Source organism: Crocuta crocuta, unplaced genomic scaffold (assembly GCF_008692635.1).
Source record: "Crocuta crocuta isolate KB4526 unplaced genomic scaffold, BGI_CrCroc_1.0 scaffold107, whole genome shotgun sequence".
Taxonomy (NCBI): Eukaryota; Metazoa; Chordata; class Mammalia; order Carnivora; family Hyaenidae; genus Crocuta; species Crocuta crocuta.
Window position 1 is genome coordinate 3528467 of NW_027531877.1, and position 18119 is coordinate 3546585.

At 38.6% G+C, this 18119-nt stretch overlaps 1 protein-coding gene across 1 annotated transcript in view; it reads right to left on the minus strand.

Annotated features, from left to right (window-relative positions):
* ANKRD55 (ankyrin repeat domain 55) overlaps positions 1 to 18119 on the minus strand; it is a 156933-nt gene that overhangs the window by 49619 nt on the left and 89195 nt on the right. Inside the window, exons 3-5 of the mRNA XM_077773051.1 lie at positions 14765 to 14887; positions 6454 to 6584; positions 2661 to 2770 (exon numbers count right to left, since the gene is read on the minus strand). Coding sequence (XP_077629177.1) covers positions 2661 to 2770; positions 6454 to 6584; positions 14765 to 14887 — 364 coding nt within the window. The remainder of the gene's footprint in view (positions 1 to 2660; positions 2771 to 6453; positions 6585 to 14764; positions 14888 to 18119) is intronic.

Genomic DNA, 18119 nt, shown 5'->3' on the forward strand with positions numbered 1-18119 from the left:
ATATATATATTTTTTTTTTTTTTTTTTTCAGAAAACATTTATGAGTTCATGCTGATACACAAACAAATGGATGATAGAAGGCCAACTTTTGTGCCAAAGGACATGGCTTGGCTACTTACTACTTGAAGCACTGAATGCAGATGCTATCAAACACTGCCATGGCCATAAAATTTCTTATAAAACAATGATAAAATATCTAATTTTAAGCAATGTAATGTTGCAGGAAATTTTTTAAGGCAAGCTAGTTTCTAAATGTTCTCTAGGTAACAAAGCCAGTTGCTTTGCTATATGGGTTGTTGAGGTTTCACCCAATTCAATTTTGGAGAACGTTTACCAGAAATGCTGATTTTGGTTTTGGAATAGTTAATCTTAATCTGTGGGTTTTCCTAGTTACCACGGCTAGTATTATAACTAAAGTAGGATTTTATCTTCTAGAATCAGCTAAATGTCCATTTAGGACAATAAAACCATATCATCAGCACACAGAAGGATGTTTATTTTTCTGGCTTTAGCTTTTCCGAAGGTGGTGGCTGGGTCATTAGTTATAATTTCAAGAAAAAGGGGAAACCACAACTCTGTGCTATCTCATTTATAGTGATGTAATGTAGATCCTAGAGAGTCTAGGGACACTGCTGGTCATAATAAGAAATAGACTAATATGTCCATAAAAGAGGAAGTACAATTGGATTGTTTTTTAATTTACTACCGTAGTGATTTGATATGATGAGCCCAATTGACTGACCAAATTAACGCTGAGCAGTAATTTTGAGTGACAAGTCTTAGTTCATTCTTCAGGTGCAATGGCCTGGTGACAGAGACAGCTTTTCACCAAAGTTCATGAACCCCTTTCTTAGACTGGAGTCATGGTTGGGAGGTGGATTCTATATTCCTAAGTGCTCCTTATATATAGGGGTGGTACATGACCAGTGTGGTAAATGAACAGTCCTTATTAAAAGAATGTGAGAAGTGAATTGAATCAAAAGCTGAGATTTTAAGGAAATAAGGTGGGGGAACTTCTTCACATGCTCTTTCCCCATCCCCAGGCTGAACAAAGAGGATCCATAAGATGAAAGAAACTTAAGTCTCTGAGATACCATATGGAGGGGAACCACCCCCAATCCAGGAACATCTAACTGGGACAAGGCTTTTATTGTGTTAAAACACTGAAGCTTTGGGTTTCATTTGTTACAAAAGTTATAATTACCATAACAAAAGCAGGCATTTATCTTCCAGAATCAGGCAGATTTTGAAATGACCAGTCAGTGAGGTTGGTAAACCAAGTAGAGGAAATCAAGGTAGAATAGTTTTGAAAGTACATTTTAAACATATTTTTGAAAGATTCTTCTTGGGAAAACAGTATGATTTTGTGACTAAATATTTTTGTGGGTTGTCCAGAAAAGTCATTCTTTCTTTTTCCCAATTCATCAAAGGGGAGTCATCTCTTTATGATGTCTATTGATTGTTAGCTCTGAGCTTGCTGTTTCTTCTCTAAACTTCCTTGTTTTGTTGGGCTTTGAGTAAATCCTAGTTTTCTATTATTCCTGGATATAATCCAATGGTAATAAGAGGCATTGCTTGGTTGGGAATAGTTCTGGAATTTCCCAAACGCTTTTGGTGTAAAACAGAATGAAATGAAGAAATCCTGTTACCTCTCAACTTGGAAGAGGCCTTGGTCTCATGAATTGCCACAAAGCCTTCATTTTAGTTCTGAATGCATGGTCTAGGGGATGAGGCTCCCAGAGGCTGAGGTACCCCCTGTGGTGCTGGCCTAGCACTGGGGAATGCTAAATCCCTGTCAGAGGCATGCTCTGTGCGATGGAGATTAAGGAAGTGCCCAGAATGTTGCTGATTCCACAATGGGAAATGCTATTATCAGCTGCTCCAAGGGGCTTTCAAAAGATAGGACACCAAAGCCTTTTAGACATTGAGGATTGGGGAAGCTACACTTGGTCTGGACAAAACTTTTTCCTTTGTTGCTCAATTGTCTTACAAAAATGTGACCTTCTGGATCATCCAACTTACTTCTGTATATTTCTTCACACAGCTCCCAAAAGCTCACAGGCCTGGTTTTCCTTCTAACCCAGTGGTCTTCCTATCTCTCTCCTTTGCTGAGTCCCTTGCTTCCTTCCAACCCATAAATATTGGCATGACTCTAACTTGAGACATTAACCTTTCTGCCCAGTCAGTGCTCTTCCACTCCCCTCCCCACTATTTGAAATTATGCTATTTATTTTGAAATTACCCTGTTTATTTGTTTACTCCTTCAGTAGAATGTAAGCTCAGTGAGGTCAGAGATGCTGTCGTGCTTACTGGCAACCACTAGGCCTAGAATAGCACTTGGTCCGTGATAAGCACTCAACAGTTATTGAATCAATAACTGACTGATTGAATGGATGAATATGTGAATTCAGATGATGAAAAATAGCATTTCTTAAATCAGAGTGTAGGAGAAAAGGGTTTTATTGAAGTAGGAGAGGAATGAGATTAGTGTTTAACATTCTTCCAGGATATTTTGTTTCACTGAGATGAGGTCCTGTCTGCCACAACTTAAAAACATGGATGGGCTTTGTCTTTATTTACCTCAGAGGGTTGATTAGGTGCCCTTCTAATCCAAAGTAAGTTCCTCCAAATGTGAGGATGGTGCAAACCTGGCTACTTACCTCACATCGGGCTCAGCAGTGGCAGCGTGCAGTGGCAGACGGCCATTTTTATCGGGTATATTGTGCTTGGCACCATTTCTGAGCAGACTCACACAACCTTCTAGCCAACCCTGAAATACAAGAGCAACTGTGTCATTATATAACACAGCCTGGTATAACAGACCAACAAACTTTCTCCAGTTTTCTTTCTCTTTCTTCTTTGGTGTGGATAACAGTATGTTTTGTTTGATTTGAAGTAGTTAAGGATCACAATCTCAATTTAGGCACTTCATCGGAAAGCTGAAGGCCTTGAGGTGTGGATTCCTGGGTATCCTGGAGGAACTTTAACTCAACAGGTATAGATGGATTCCTAGACTCTCTCTTCTGTCTTCCATTCCCCAATTTTTACTTGCTAGTATTCCACTTTTATATGCAGTTCCTAGGGCTAAATGTGGCATGTGGTAGTTCTAACCTCTCATTCTGTAGGCTTAGTTCCAAATCATGCTTGTCAATGGTCTGACCTGGGTGCCATGGTCCAATTCCAAAAATTGGACTCCTATATCATTCTTGAGTCCCAGCCTCCACTCTGTGCCTCTATATCTGTATCTATGTCTATATCTATGTATATATCTGACAAACAGGCTTTGGTCCTCTTTTCCAAGTTCCCTCTCTAGTAACAACAAGGATAATATTTTGCTTATTCTAGTCAGTCTCCCTTTCCCAATGTCTAGAATCCTAACCTGAGCCATAATTCAATGGCTGGGACCTTGCCATCTTGTTGACTGATGTGTTTGATGCTGAATATGGGGTATCACCAGGACCCTTTAAGGGTTCCCTATGGCTGGGTTTTACCCACTATGAATTCCCCAAGAAACTTTGTGTGAACTCCCTGCTGTTCACTAATTCTCCAGACTGAGAGCAATATTGCTACATCTCATGCTTGTTGCCTTCTTGCTTAGCACTTACAGCTGGGTCATTTCCCCACTATCTCTCCTTTCAAAGGGCAGATATAATTGCAGGCTAGCTCTACCTCCCTTTCTGTTATACACTCCTTTAAGTAACTGACCCAACCCTACTCATAATCAAGTCTGGCCAAGGAGAATGCTTCCTACATTCTTCCAGAACCATTGGGGTTACTCCTTCAATTCTAAGTAGATGAAACAATTATTACAAAGAATAGTATATATGATAACTGTCTTTCCTGTCTTCCTCCATTCCTTTATAGCTAAACTTCAAGACCACCCCATCAGAAGAGAAAAATGACTGGAGATTTTCTCTCACAATACTGGAAGCAATGAAAATAAAAATGTTACTAAATGAATGGAGAATAAAGATAATAAGAAAAGAACTTTTTGGTTCTAGAAAGTCTGGAAAAAATCTTTTAATAAAAGCACATTCAAAGGTTATAATATTGAATATGGTTTTGAATTGACCAGTAATATATAAGTCTTAAGTAGAAGCAAATGTTTTTCAGTCTTAAGTTATAATTTACTAATGTATTAAATCTGGTTTTAGTTTCTAATGTCCAAGTCATCAAGATCTCTGATTAAAAGGAAAAAATATGACAAGGAAACAAAAAAGAAAGGCATGCTGGACAAATTTTAGAGTTGCCTAAGTTTTACAGTTATTGAAAAATCTTCTCATGGGGAGGGTTTGAAACATTTTTATCATCTTGCAACATTTCCTGGAACTATGTGTATGTGGTTTTCTTTTTTTCTTCAGAAAAGAAATCAGAAAATCACTGGATACACTTGAAACCAGTGGTCACTCTTCAGAACCAATAAGTACATTTTTATCTACTATGTGTTGGATGGCTCTGCATATGTTTCTTTTCCAATCATAATTGAAATGTAGGATATTATTTTCAGTACATTTTACAAATGAGGAAGGAGGGCAAAACGGTGAAGTGATTTGTCTAAGGTTACACATCCCTGGTAAGTATATTTGTATACTGAGTTTGGAGTTGTGATGGACACTTAATTGCTAAGTACACGCTTTGCCAAGTTTCTTTTTAATACTTGAATTCAAACATTGCCAGAAGGGGTTGGTGGGCTCCACAGTGCAATCCCCAGGATCACCCATCCCCTTCTCAGGGAGCCTCAGAAAGACTAGGGAGGGGTCCTTCCTTGGGCTACCACAAAGAAGAGGGGGCATCATTAAGAGGGTGATGCCACATGCTGTCATGCAGGCATATTTCCTTCATGTGGCTCCTCTGAATGCATTCCTAGAAAGCGTTGTCTGCAAAAGTGGCACCTCTCTAGGCTCACTATCCACTATGATCTATAGGATACCTCCTGTAAAAATCCATAGCAGGAGCAATTATTAAGACATGTGCTAGAAGGGAAGGGGCCTGGGAGGGCATTCCTGTGTCTCTCTGAGATATGACACTTCATCTACTACTCATAGACCAATGGTTTTCAAACTTGAGTGGGTATAAAAATTGCCAAGGAGGTTTGTCTGCATAGACGTCTCTTTCCCACCCACTACCCTGTCTGTTCTCAGTGTCTGACTCAGGAGGTCTACAGTGTACTCCTGGAAAGTAGATTTGAAACAAGTATTCCAACACTTTAAAATAGTCTTTCCAGTTTCATGTCTAAGTCCTAGAGAAAGAGGGCATGCACACAGAAAAAAAAGTAGTTGCTAGAGAAAATCTTTGTGATAATTGGGCAATACCTCATGCAATCTATGTTAGACTGTGGCAGGAAGGTGTGGTATTTGGGAAAGAGAGAGTCCTACTTCAGCTAGGCAGTTTCAGGACACCATGGGGCTTGCCCAGGGTGAATCCACCACTATCAGTGGGCAGCAATAGCAAATCCAAGAATCTGCTTTGGCTGCAACAGTAATTATGGTGAAGATTTCCTAGGAGCCTCATTAGAAGTGAAAGAGAATGATGACCCACATGTAGCACTAAGAAGAACTTGCTTGACATAGACTCAAGGTAGCTCTTGGGTTTCCTAGAAGGAATGCAGGGAGGATTTGAAAAGAGAGAGGCTTGAAGGTTTTCAGTAAGGTTTACCAAGCTTACCTAATATTGGAAAATGCTAAACTGAAATCTCTCAATGAGGACTGGTGCTATACAATTTTTGAATTGAGTGCTGATGATTGTGGGTTGAGTCCTATGCTTGGTATTGCCCCTTAATAGCCTGGTATTTCTCTGCTACTACTATCCCCGACTTTTCCTGGTTCTTAGTGTTTCCTGTATTCCTCATTCTCTAGCTTCCACTTAACTGTTCCTACCCCACAATGGTACCTGCAGCTTCAAGTGCTACCATCCACTCAGGGTATTAATGGAATGTGTTCTTAAAAAGAGTAACAAGTATGTCCAGAAATTCCCCAAGGCAAATTCTGATGTGGTTAAAATGGAAAATAATATTTTTATTTTTTAAATGTTTATTTTGAGAGAGATAGGGGGAGAAAGAATGGGGGGCAGAGAGAGAGGAGAGAGAGAATCCCAAGCAGACTCTGCGATGTCAGCTTGGAGCCAGATGTGAGGCTTGATCCCATGAACTGTGAAATCTTGACCTGAGCTGAAATCAAAAGTCAGACACCTAACTGACTAGGTCACTCAGGTACCTCAATATTTTTCTAATGACAAAATCACCTCTAACTTGGAGGACTGTTAGGAAGATCCAAAATGACTTAGATCCACAAAACCAGCTCTTAGTAGTCTATAAATGTCAGAGATGATTGGAGGAAAGCTTCAAGCTTTATTTCCACTGGCATAAATCCAAGAATATTCTTCTGCAAGGGGACCTCATAACAAAACACTAAGCCCTCCCCACTCCTTGACAGCCACCACAGACATAATCAGTACCAGATATGTTGCCAGGCATAGACTTGTGCGGCCATAAGCATCCTGCATGTTAATATTGGCCCCCATCTTCAACAACAGCTTCACTGTGTCCACTTGACGTCCAGAAACTGCATGCATCAAGGGGGTACATCCTGGAATGAGACATTTCAACAGCCTTTAAAAATATTTGACTTGTGAAATTTATGAGCTTCATTTGCCTGTTCACTTCTTATGCTCTTTGCAAATAAATGCACTGCTCACAACACAAACTCAGCTGTTGAACTATATGAGACTGAAGAGAAATGAAGATGATTGTTGCTACATTTATGTAAACTATGTATTTTTTTCTGGCTCTATTAAATCTTCTGTAATTTTGCAGTAATTGATTGATTAAAACAATTTGTGCCAATGATTAAAAATTCCTCATTACTACCATGAGAATCAGCACTGTTTGGGACATGACAGGCAGGTTCTTCCTAACTTGGCTTAAACAATATAGAATCTGGAAGTTGTCTGGAAGGCAACTCCAGCCACAGGTCCAGAATACTTTTAGTAGAGGTGGTAAATGATAAAGGGCAGTGATGGCTGCCTAGCCTTGGGTTACACACATTCTTAAGAAAAGGGTCCACCTTTATTGAAATACTTCTCTGTTTTGGTTAGTAATATAGGCCAAGGCATCTGGTTCTTTGTGGGTTTTCTTTCTGAAGAAAACCAGAGATGAAATTACACATTCTGATTAACTTGTAGTTCGGTTGGAACAAGCCAGCCTGGTAAGCCAGAATCCAAGCGCTTCAGACTCTTCAGGTGAAGAAAACAAATCTCAGACACAATCTCTTGCCAAGCTGAGATTTGTTTAAGTGTTTTTCATTGGCGACGTCTTCTTGGGGTATGCTGCAAGCTATGACCCTAGGAGATGCCTAAAAATGGACAAATTGCAGGGTTGCTGTTCTCATTGCAAGATTGCAGCTGGCAACCCAGTTTCTCTACAAATCTCTCTCTTCTAATACTCTGCGTAAAAGCAGCAATGAAGCACTATGTCTTAAATAGTGGTAACAGTTCCTTCTTTATTTCTTCCTCTCTTCTCTCCTTCCTTCCTTCCTTCCTTCCTTCCTTCCTTCCTTCCTTCCTTCCTTCCTTCCTTCCTTCCCTCCCTCCCTCCCTCTCACTGTTTTTCTTTGTTTATGGGTGTTAAATTGTTCTGGCACCATTTGTTGAATAGGCTTTCTTCTACTGAACTACATTTGCACCTCTGTCAAAGATCAGTTGCGTATATTTGTGTGAGTCTATTTCTGAATTCTTTGTTCTTTTCCATTAATCTATGTGTCTGTCCTTCAGCCATTACTACATACTCATGATTTCTGTAGCCACAAAATAGGTCTTGAATTTTGGAAAACTGATTCCTCCCAGCTTATTCTTTTTTTTTTTTTTTTTTAATGTTTTTAATTCCAGTTAGTTAACATACAGTGTAATAATAGTTTCAACTGTGTAATACAGTGATTCAACACTCTCATACATGACCCGGTGCTCATCACGAGGAGTGTACTCCTTAATCCACATCTCCAGAATTGTGATGCCCCCAGCTTTGCTTTTCTTTTTAAAGATTGCTTTGGTTATTTAGGGTCTTTTGTGGCTCCATACAAATTTTACAATTGTTTGTTCTAGTTCTCTAAAAAATGCTGTTGGAGTTTTGATAGGGATTGCATTAAATATGTCGATTACCTTGGGTATCGACATTTTAACAATGTTTGTTCTTCCAGCCCATGAACATGGAATGTCTTTCCCTGTCTTTGTGCCATTTTCAATTTCTTTCATCAGTGTTTTATAATTTTCAGAGTATAGGTCTTCCACCTCTTTGGTTAGGTGTATTCCTAGGTATCTTATGGCTTTTAGTGCAATTGTAAGTGGGACTGCTATCTTAATTTCTCTTTCTGCTGCTTCATTATTGGTGTAGAGAAAGTCAACAGATTTCTGCACATTGATTTTGTATCCTGTGACTTTACTGAATCATGTATCAGTTCTAGAAGTTTTTTGGTGGAGTCTTTTGGGTTTTCTCTCTATATATGTACCACTGTGTCATCTGCAAATAATAAAAGTTTTACTTCTTTCTTACTGATTTGGATACCTTATTTCTTTTTCTCTGCTAATTACTGTAGCTGGGACTTTCAGTAGTATGTTGAATAGAAGAGGTGAGAATAGACATCCTTGTCTTATTCCTGACCTTAGGGGAAAAGCTCCCAGTTCTTCCCCATTAAGGATAATGTTAGTTGTGGGTTTTTCATAGATGGCCTTCATTATGTTGAGGTATGTTCCCTCTAAATATACTTTGTTGAGGATTTTTATCATGAATGGGTATTGTACTTTGTCAAATGCTTTCCCTGCATCTTATTGAAATGATCATGTGGTTCTTACCCTTTCTCTTACTGGATGTGATATGTCATGTTGATTGATTTGTGAATATTGAACCATCCTTGCAACCCAGGAATAAATTTACTTGATTGTGGATGGTTTTTTTAAATCGTATTATTGAATTAGGTTTGCTAGCATTTTATTAAGGATTTTTGCATCTATGTTCATGAGGGATATTGGCCTGTAGTTCTCTATTTTAATGGTGTCTTTTCAGTTTTGGTATCAGGATAATGCTGGCTTCATAGAATGAATTTGGAAGTTTTATTTCCTTTACTTTTTTTGGAATATTCTTTATTTGAGAAGAATAGGTATTAACTTTTCTCTAAATGTTTGGTAGAAGTCGCCTGTGAAGCCATGTGGTCCTAGATTTTTGTTTGCTGGAAAATTTTTGATTACTGATTCAATTTCTTTGTTGGTTATTGGTTTGTTCAAATTTTCTGTTTCTTTCTGTTACAGTTTTGGTAATTTATATGTTTCTAAGAATTTATCTCATTTTTTCTGTGTTGTTCACTTTGTTGGCATATAGTTTTTCATAACATTCTCTTACAATTGTTCATATTTCTGTGGTGTTTGTTATTTCTCCTACCCTCTCCCATTTATGATTTTATTTGACTATTTTCTCATTTTTTCTTGATAAGTCTGGCTAGAGGTTTACCAATCTTATTGATTTTATTTTCAAAGAGTCAGCTCCTGGTTTTATTGATTTGTTCTATTTTTTTAAAATTTCTATATCATTTATTTCTTCTCTAATCTTTATTATTGTCTCCTCCTTCCTTCTAGTAGCTTTAGGTTTTGTTTGTTATTCTTTATCTAGCTCCTTTAGGTGCAGGGTTAGGTTGTTTATTTGAGATTTTTTTTTTGCTTCTTGAGGTTGCTACCATTTTTTGCTGCATCCCAAAGGTTTTGGACCATTGTGTTTTCATTTTCATTTGTTTCCATGTACTTTTTAATTTCTTCTCATATTTCCTGGTTGACCCATTCATTGTTTAATAGCATGTTATTTATTGTTTTAAATATCATGTTATTTAATCTTCATGTATTTCTGGTCCTTCCAGATTTTTTTCTTGTGGTTGATTTCTAGTTTCAAAGCACTCTGCAGTCAGCAAATACAAATGGTATGACTTTGATTTTCTTAAATTTGTTAAGACTTGTTTTCTGGCCTAATATATGATCTATTCTGGAGAATGTTACATGTGCGTTTGAAAAGAATGGGTATTCTGCTATTTTAGAATGTCATGTTCTAAATTTATCTATTAGATGCATCTGGTCCAGTGTGGCATTCAAAGCCATTATTTCCCATTTTCTGTTTAGATGATCTGTCCATTGATGTAAGAGGGGTTAACATCCCCTACTATTATTGTATTATTATCAATCAGTTCCCTTCTGTTTGTTATTAATTGTTTTATGTGTTTGGGTGCTCCCATGTTGGGTAAGTATATACTTATAATTGTTTTATCTTCTTGTTGGATTTTCCCTTTTATTATCATTGTGTCCTTCTTTACCTGTTGTTACAATCTTTGACTTATTTAATTAATTAATTTTTATTTATTTTTTAACATTTATTTCTCAGAGACAGAGAGAGAGAGAGACAGTGTGCGAGTGGGGGAGGGGCAGAGAGAGAAGGAGACACAGAATGCAAAGCAGGCTCCAGGCCCTGAGCTGTCAGCACAGAGCCCAGGGTGGGGCTCGAACCCATGAATTTTGAGATCATGATCTGAGCCAAAGCTGGATGCTCAATTGACTGAGCCACCCAGGTGCCCCAATGGTTGTTTTAAAGTCTGGTTTGTCTGATATGTGTATTGCTACTCTAGCTTTCTTTTGACATCCATTTGCATGATAGATGCTTCTCCATCCCCTTATTTTTCACTCTGCAGGTATCTTTAGGTCTGAAAGGAGCCTCTTGTAGACAGCATATAGATGGGTCTTGGGTTTTTTTTTTTTTTTTTTTTTTATCCATTCTATTGCCCTATGTCTTTTGATTCAAGTGTTATTCCAACACTTTGAATTTACATTCAAAGTAATTACTGGTAGATATCTATTTATTGCCTTTTTATTTCTTGTTTTGTGGTTGTTCCTGAAGATTTTCTCTGATCTTTTCTTGTTTTTCTCTCATGTTTTGCTGATTTTCTTTGGGGATATATTTGGATTTCTTTCTCTTTATCCTTTGCATGTGTATTAGTGGCTTTTGATATGTGGTTTCATATATAGATTTGTATATAACCTCTTCTGCATATCATATAGTAGTCTATATTAATTTGATGGTCATTTAACTTTGAACCCATTATTTTCTTCTCTCCTCGCTCTTTTTAGATATATGTTACTATATTTTATATCCTTTTTTGTGAGTTTCTTGACTATTTTTTTAGAGAAGTATTTATTTTTACTTCTTTTGTGTTTCCTGCCTTTATACTGTCACTTTTGGTCTCTCTTTTCCATTCAGAGTCACCTTAAATATTTATTGCAGGATGGTTTAGTGATCATAAAAGTTTTTGTTTGTATGGGAAACACTTTCTCTCTTCTTCTATTCTGAATGATAGCCTTGCTGGATAAAGTTTTGTTGGCTGCATATTTTTCCCATTCAGCAATTTGATAATATTATGCTATACCGTCTGTCTTGCAAAGTTTCTGTTGAGAAATCTTCCATGAACCTTTTGGGCTTTTCTTTGTAAGTCACTGACTTGTTTTGTCTTGCTGCTTTTAAGACTTTTGTCTTTATCACTATATTTTGTAAATTTAGTTATAAGACATCTTGGTTTGTTGATTTTGATGGGAATTCTCTGTGCCTCCTAGATCTAGATATCTCTTTCCTTCACAGATTAGGAAAGTTTTCAGCTATTATTTCTTCAAAGAAAAATTCTGCCCCCTTCTCTCTCTTCTTCTGTTGGGACTCCTGTAATACAAATGTTACTATGTTTAATGGAGTCACTGAGTTTTGTAAGCCTATCTCATTTTGTGTAATTCTTTTTTCTCTCTTTTATTCAGCTTGATTACTTTCCATTACTCTGTCTTCTAGGTCATTAATCCACTCTTCTGTTTCTTCCATCCTGCTATTCATTCCATCAAGAGTGTTTCTCATTTTGTTTATTGATCCCTTTATCTCTGCTATGTTATTCCCAATGTTATCTCCCTAAGGAGACCTAAGGGTCTCAGTTATCCTTATCTTAAGGGTCTCAGTCATGTCTTACACTGTTTTCTCAAGTTCAGTGATTATTCTTATGATCATTGCTTTAAATTCTTTATTAGGCGTTGTTACTTAAATATGTTTCATTTAGATCTCTGGCTCTGGCCTTGTTCTGTTCTTTCAGTTGGGATGAATTTCTCTGTTTCCTCATTTTGTCTGCCTCTCTGTGTCTGTTTCTGTGTCTTAAGAATATCAGCTATGTCTCTTTTTATTGAAAGTAATGACTTTATGAAAAGGAGGTCCTGGAGTGCCCTGCAGTGTTGTGTCCTCTGTTCATCAGGACCTGGCACTTCAGGAGAGTATTCTGTGTGCTGCTTATGCCTTGCTGTTGCATCTGAGTCATTTTTCCTTTCAGTGCAGTTGTCTGTACTGACTCTGCCTGTTGTGAACTGTGCTAGCTCTCTTTGGTGATAATGGACCCAGGCAGAGCAGCTCTGAGGGTGCAAGCCCCCTGGGGAACTTGGGAGCAGGATGGCAGTATTAGCAAAATTTGTGTTGGGCCACTAGGCCTACACTGGATCACCTGAACTGCTATGGTGGCTGGAAGCTGTGCCCTACATGGCAGGGAACATGTGGCTGGGTGCTGTGCTGCGGCTGGGCAGGCCTCAAGATAACAGTTGTTCACCTGGTGGCTGGGTGGGGCATGTGTGTACCTTGAACAAAATTTGTTCTGAGCCCTGGGCCAAGGCTATAAATGTCTGTGCAGCCCCACCTCCTCCAGGTGACTCTGTGTTTATGCTAAGGGGTAGGTAGGAGGAAAATGGTGTCTGCCAGTTCCCTCATTTTCAGAGAAGTCCCCCAACATGCTCAGAAATCAGTCTGAACAGATCTGTCTTCCATGTGTCCTGGCGTTAGGTAAATTCCCAGTTTTTTGTTGTCTTTCTATGTAGTCTGCTACCTCTTTAAGGGCAGTGACCTCCCAGCTCACCCAGAGATGAGTCAGCTGACTTTTAAAGCTACAGGCTCCAAGTCCCACTGTTTTAAAAAACTCAGTGAATTCAGGCCTTCTGGTTTTTGAAGAAAAGACATTAAGGGGATATGTCTTCTTCACGTGATCACCTTGACGCAAGGGCCTGTTTCTCTGCCCTTTCCGGGCACAACTCCCTCCCTCCTGCAGGTAGCTTCCTTCTCCCTTGTTGACCTTTCAGAGCCCGCTTTGGATCCTCTGTCTCCCTCTCTCTCGGCCCCTTCCCCACTTGCACTGGCCCCTTCCCCACTTGCACTCTCTCTCAAAAATAAATAAACATTAAAAAAAAAAAACCTTTTGTTATAGTCCCACAAGTCCCTGGTGTTTTTTTTTTTTTTTTAGCCTATTTTCTTTCAGTTCAGACTGGCTCATTTCTATCGTTCTATTTTTAAGTTTGTTGATTCTTTCCCTCTGCTTCCTCGTTCTCCTGCTGAGTTTAATCTATGGAGATCTTAATTGTGATTGCTGTATTTTTCAGTTTAAATTTTTTCCATTTAGTGTTTCTTTATATCTGCTATTTTTGCTGAGGCTTCCTGTTTTTTCATTTGTTTCAAGCATGTTTGTAATTGCTCATTGAAGTATTTTTTTTTTATGGCCTCTGCAAAATCTGTCAGGTAATTCTAACATCTATTATTTCAGTTTTGTATCTACTGATTCTTTTTCATTCAATTTGCGGTATTTCTGTTTCTTGATATGACAAATTGATTTTTATTGAAATCTGGACATTTGGGATATTGTGTTGAGTTGTCTAATCTTACTTAAACCCTCTACTTTAGCTGGCTTTCCCTGACACTGCTCCAAAGGGGGAGAAGGTGCATGTGTGTGACCTCAGTACTGCCAGATGGAATTAGAAGTCCAAATTCCCTATTTAGCTTCCATTGACATTTGGGGGAGAAGACTCTTCATTGCTGGGTGGGGGGATCCTCACTAGTTGGGCTGGAGGTCCAAGATCTCTAACTAGTCTTTGCTGGAATAGTGGGTCTGAGGCCACAGGTTTTCATTTGTCTGTTTTTTGTGTGATGTTTGGTTGAAGTAGACTCATTATTATCTACAACTTTTCTGTCTTGCTATTTGGTCCCTTTCCTGTTTCTTTGGCTAGAGGGCAGGCTTTTGTTGGGGCTTTTTTTGTTTGTTTGTTTGTTTTTTGGTCTGTGACTGTTGGCCTGTCTGAGCTGTTGGAATCTTCAACTCCAAGTCTGAGATACAAGGGGCAAAAAAGAAAACCCAAGAAACTTATCATGATGTTATTCCCTGGGTCGCGTGGTCCCAGCTAGTCTGTCATTTTTCTCTCCACCTTCTGGAATGTTCTTATGTTTGTATTATATACAACATCCAGAATTTTTAGTTATATTTAGCAGGAGGAATAGAGAAAAAAGTATATCTACTCCATCTTCTGAGAAGCGGGTCTTTGCTTCTGGCTTGAATAGTCATACTTTCCCAACATCCAGTGCTACCAAAAATAGCCCTCTTTCCATATTCCTCTTTTTAACTACTTGGCCTATGTCCTTTAGTCATTCATACAAAGAAGTTGAAAATAAATCTAAACCAAGTGGATTCATTACACAAAGCAGTGTAAAAGAATAAATGGGAAGATTTGCATCCAAGACCATCATTTAAAGAACTACTAAGGGACCTGTAGCCACAGGCAGGATACTCCTTGTCTCTCCAGTATCAAATGTCCTGTTAGATGTAATTTTATTAACACTGCTCACCTCTGAAGACCATCTCTAAAAGAATGGAGAACATTCTGCAGGATTCAAAATGCATAAATAGCTCACCTTCACTGTCACAGCATTCTAGGATAGATGGGTCTTCCCGAATTACTGAAGTCAGAGCATTAACATCTCCATTAGAAGCTGCCTGATAAACCATGGTCAGGTCAACTTCCTCAGATGAATCACCTTCATGAATCAAAAAGAGATACACTTAGTGTGTATTCACTGAAAGAATAACAACATCCACAACATCACACATAATGAATCCAGGCAGGAGGCTGAGTCATCCTCCTCACAAGTACCCTCAATGCTTCTGAAGAAAGGTGGACCCCTGTGGGTCATGTTGTAACATCACCATATATTGGGAAGGAGTCTGAGGGATTAGATGTCCTCTGAGATTTTGACTCTTTTTAGGCCTTCAGGCTTCTCAAAATCAATGAGACTAGAGAGGAAAATAGGACCCTCAAGTTGGTTCTAGGTTCCCCTCTTTGATCTGAAACATGTTAAACTTGTTAAACTCAATGACTCAGTTTACCCACCTCTCACAGAGATATTGTATTATTTTCTGTTCTTCTGCCATATGCTCCACTCTATTCCCCCCAGCTGTGTTCTCCAAGGGCTGACACTTGCTGACTAAGTCACCCAGGAACCCTCCCTCTCTGGCTTGCCCACAGGAGACACTGGCAAGAGACTGGTAGGGAGAAGAGAAAGAGGTAGGGAATTTCTTTCTGCCTTTACCTGGTGTAATGTCTAATTGTAGCTGCTGCACTCCCACCAGGAACTTCCTCCTCCCCAGAACCAGCTCTTACTGGGTTCCCTTTAGTAATAAACACCATTCTCCCCACCCTGCCACTTCTGTATGTAGTTTCTTCATGAAACTCCTTTATTTGAATCAGCTGGGGTTACATGACATGCTGTTTCCAGAAAGAAGAGACCTGTATGCAACTCCTTTGAATTTGGTAGCCACCTGTACTCTACCTTTGTGCAAGATTGAACCAATTGAACCAGCTAATAGTACTGCCAAAGTTGACAACAGAACTGAGGGTCAAATGACCCTAGGGGAGTACAGTAAGGGCTGGGAGCTTTAGTGAGGTGCTGTGCAGAGAACTTTTACAATTCCCCCCATACATAGTCATTATTCAGGGAAAATATGTGTGTGTAAGAAAAGTTTTTAAAATTGCATATTTTCTATAAATATGGACATTACACCAGAAACACTTTACACTTCTAATATGTATTTAGTTGGCAGTGATCCTAATCTGTTGGCAGACTTTCTCTGACCCATACTTCTGGGAAGTGATTAGTGATGTTTTTTAACCAGTTAACCTGTCCCAGATGGAGCTTGTTATTGAAAATGGTTCACTTACGACAACAAGCTGCTTTGTAAAGTGAGTGGTTCCCTAATACATCTACAGTAAATTTGTTGTAGCTGGTGGTGTTTTCAAAGCAGGGTCACCTGTGCATTTGCCTAGGCGCTGGAAATAAGAGGTGAGAGATGTCCCCTCTGTCATAAGGACTCTGGAGCCACATAGCTTGCATTCAAGTGCTGGTCCTTACTAACTAGCTCTGTGAATTTGAGAAATTACCCTCTCTGGGCCTGTTTCCTTGTTTCTAAAATGGAGATGATGATGATGATGATGACGACAATTACAACAATCACCTATGTCATAGAGTTGTTTTCTGGAATAAATGAATTAATATTTAATCCTATGTGCTTTTAGAACATAGATTAGCATGTAGTAGACACTATATATACTTTGCTACTACTTCTGTTATTTTGTGTGTGTGTGTGTGTGTTTAGGAAATATGAGAAATGTGGAACACATAGAGAAGAAGGCCTTTTTTTGATGATGGCTACATAAAGAATCTGTATATTGCATAGAACATTCACTCTGCCAGAAGTCCTCCTAGCAGTCTAGAATTTTTTTAAAGGTTGATGATATCTTTGGGCCCTAAAATAGGTCTCACATTTAAGGACAAAGATGGGCCTGGTATCTGGTTATATGACCACATCCAAAGATGCTGGTAATGTCACCTCAGAAAGAAGATCTTGGTGTTTGCACGATATAAACAATATGTTTATGGGACACATACAACATGATTATAATCTGTTCAATACTGAGTGCAATCAAACCTGTAAGGTACATTCATCACACTGTTGAGCATATAGAGTTGAGAGAAATGAGGAATTCACTGCTTGATAGAATTAGAATTCCCTCAAATAACTTTCCAAGAGGATTCTAATAAGATTGTATTTAATAGAGATAAACAGAGGGCAAGGTATCCTAGTTTTAAAACACCCAGTTGGATTTATTAAAGGTGGCTGAACTCACAGTTATTGTTGCTCAAAACCGCCTCACCACACAGGTGACAGTAATCTGAGCATTCTTTAGGGACCAGCTCTTCTCCACTTTGGCTGATTCAGTGGAATTGACAACAGCCCTGGTCAGGGGCAGAACATGTAGCCTGGAAATAAGCCACTCAGCCCCAGCATTATTCTGGCCACAGAGATTGGTTCAGGAACATGACCCAATCAGAGACCGTGATTGGCAATATACTTTGATCAGAATTGCTGGGAGCAATACTGTTACTTTATTCCACTACTCATGAACTTGGGAGAGACTGGGAGGCATCTTCTGGGTGTAGAAACTGTCTAAGAATAAAGAAAACACAAGGAGCAAAGCAGAGTATGACAAAAAGAGGGAAATAATTGAGACCTGGAGACATCATTTGAACTCCCGAATCAAGCCACACTTCAAGTCCCTACCATTAAATTTAAATGTACCAATAAATTCCTTTTGTGTCAGTTTGCATAGTCCGTGTATTTGTTTTTCCTTTTAATCACTGATAGAGTTCTAACAGCTAAAAGGTTTTAGCAGTGGCACATCAGTAAAGAACTTAGGGTTTTAGCTTCACAGTTTGCTTTGTAGGAATGAACAGTGTGACTAACTAGTAGAAACTTTAGCTGGAACTTTAGTTTACTAATAATCGTTTAGTAAACAGATTGAAGGAGATGATAAGCTTTTCTGTTCTTAACTGGTCGGTGTCATGTTGAGGTCTATCAGTTGATTTATATGTATGGGATTAGTTTTAGACTCACAGTTCTGTTCCATAGATCTATATGCCTAACTTTGTCAGTACTATAGGTTTTGATTACTATAGATCTGTAGTATATTTTGAAGTCTGAAAGTGTTGAAATCTCCAACTTTGTTTTTCTTTAATAAGGTTATTGTGGCTGTTTGGGACTCCCTGAGAGAAATTCCAGAATTCACACAGAGGGGGGATAGGTTGAAAGTAGATAAAATGGAAAAGAGGCAAATAGGAAGAAATAAGCATGTGAATAGATGTAGATTATGTTTTATAAAAATGTTATTGATGTATATGTGTAAACATGAAATATGGAAGATTAAAAGAACAT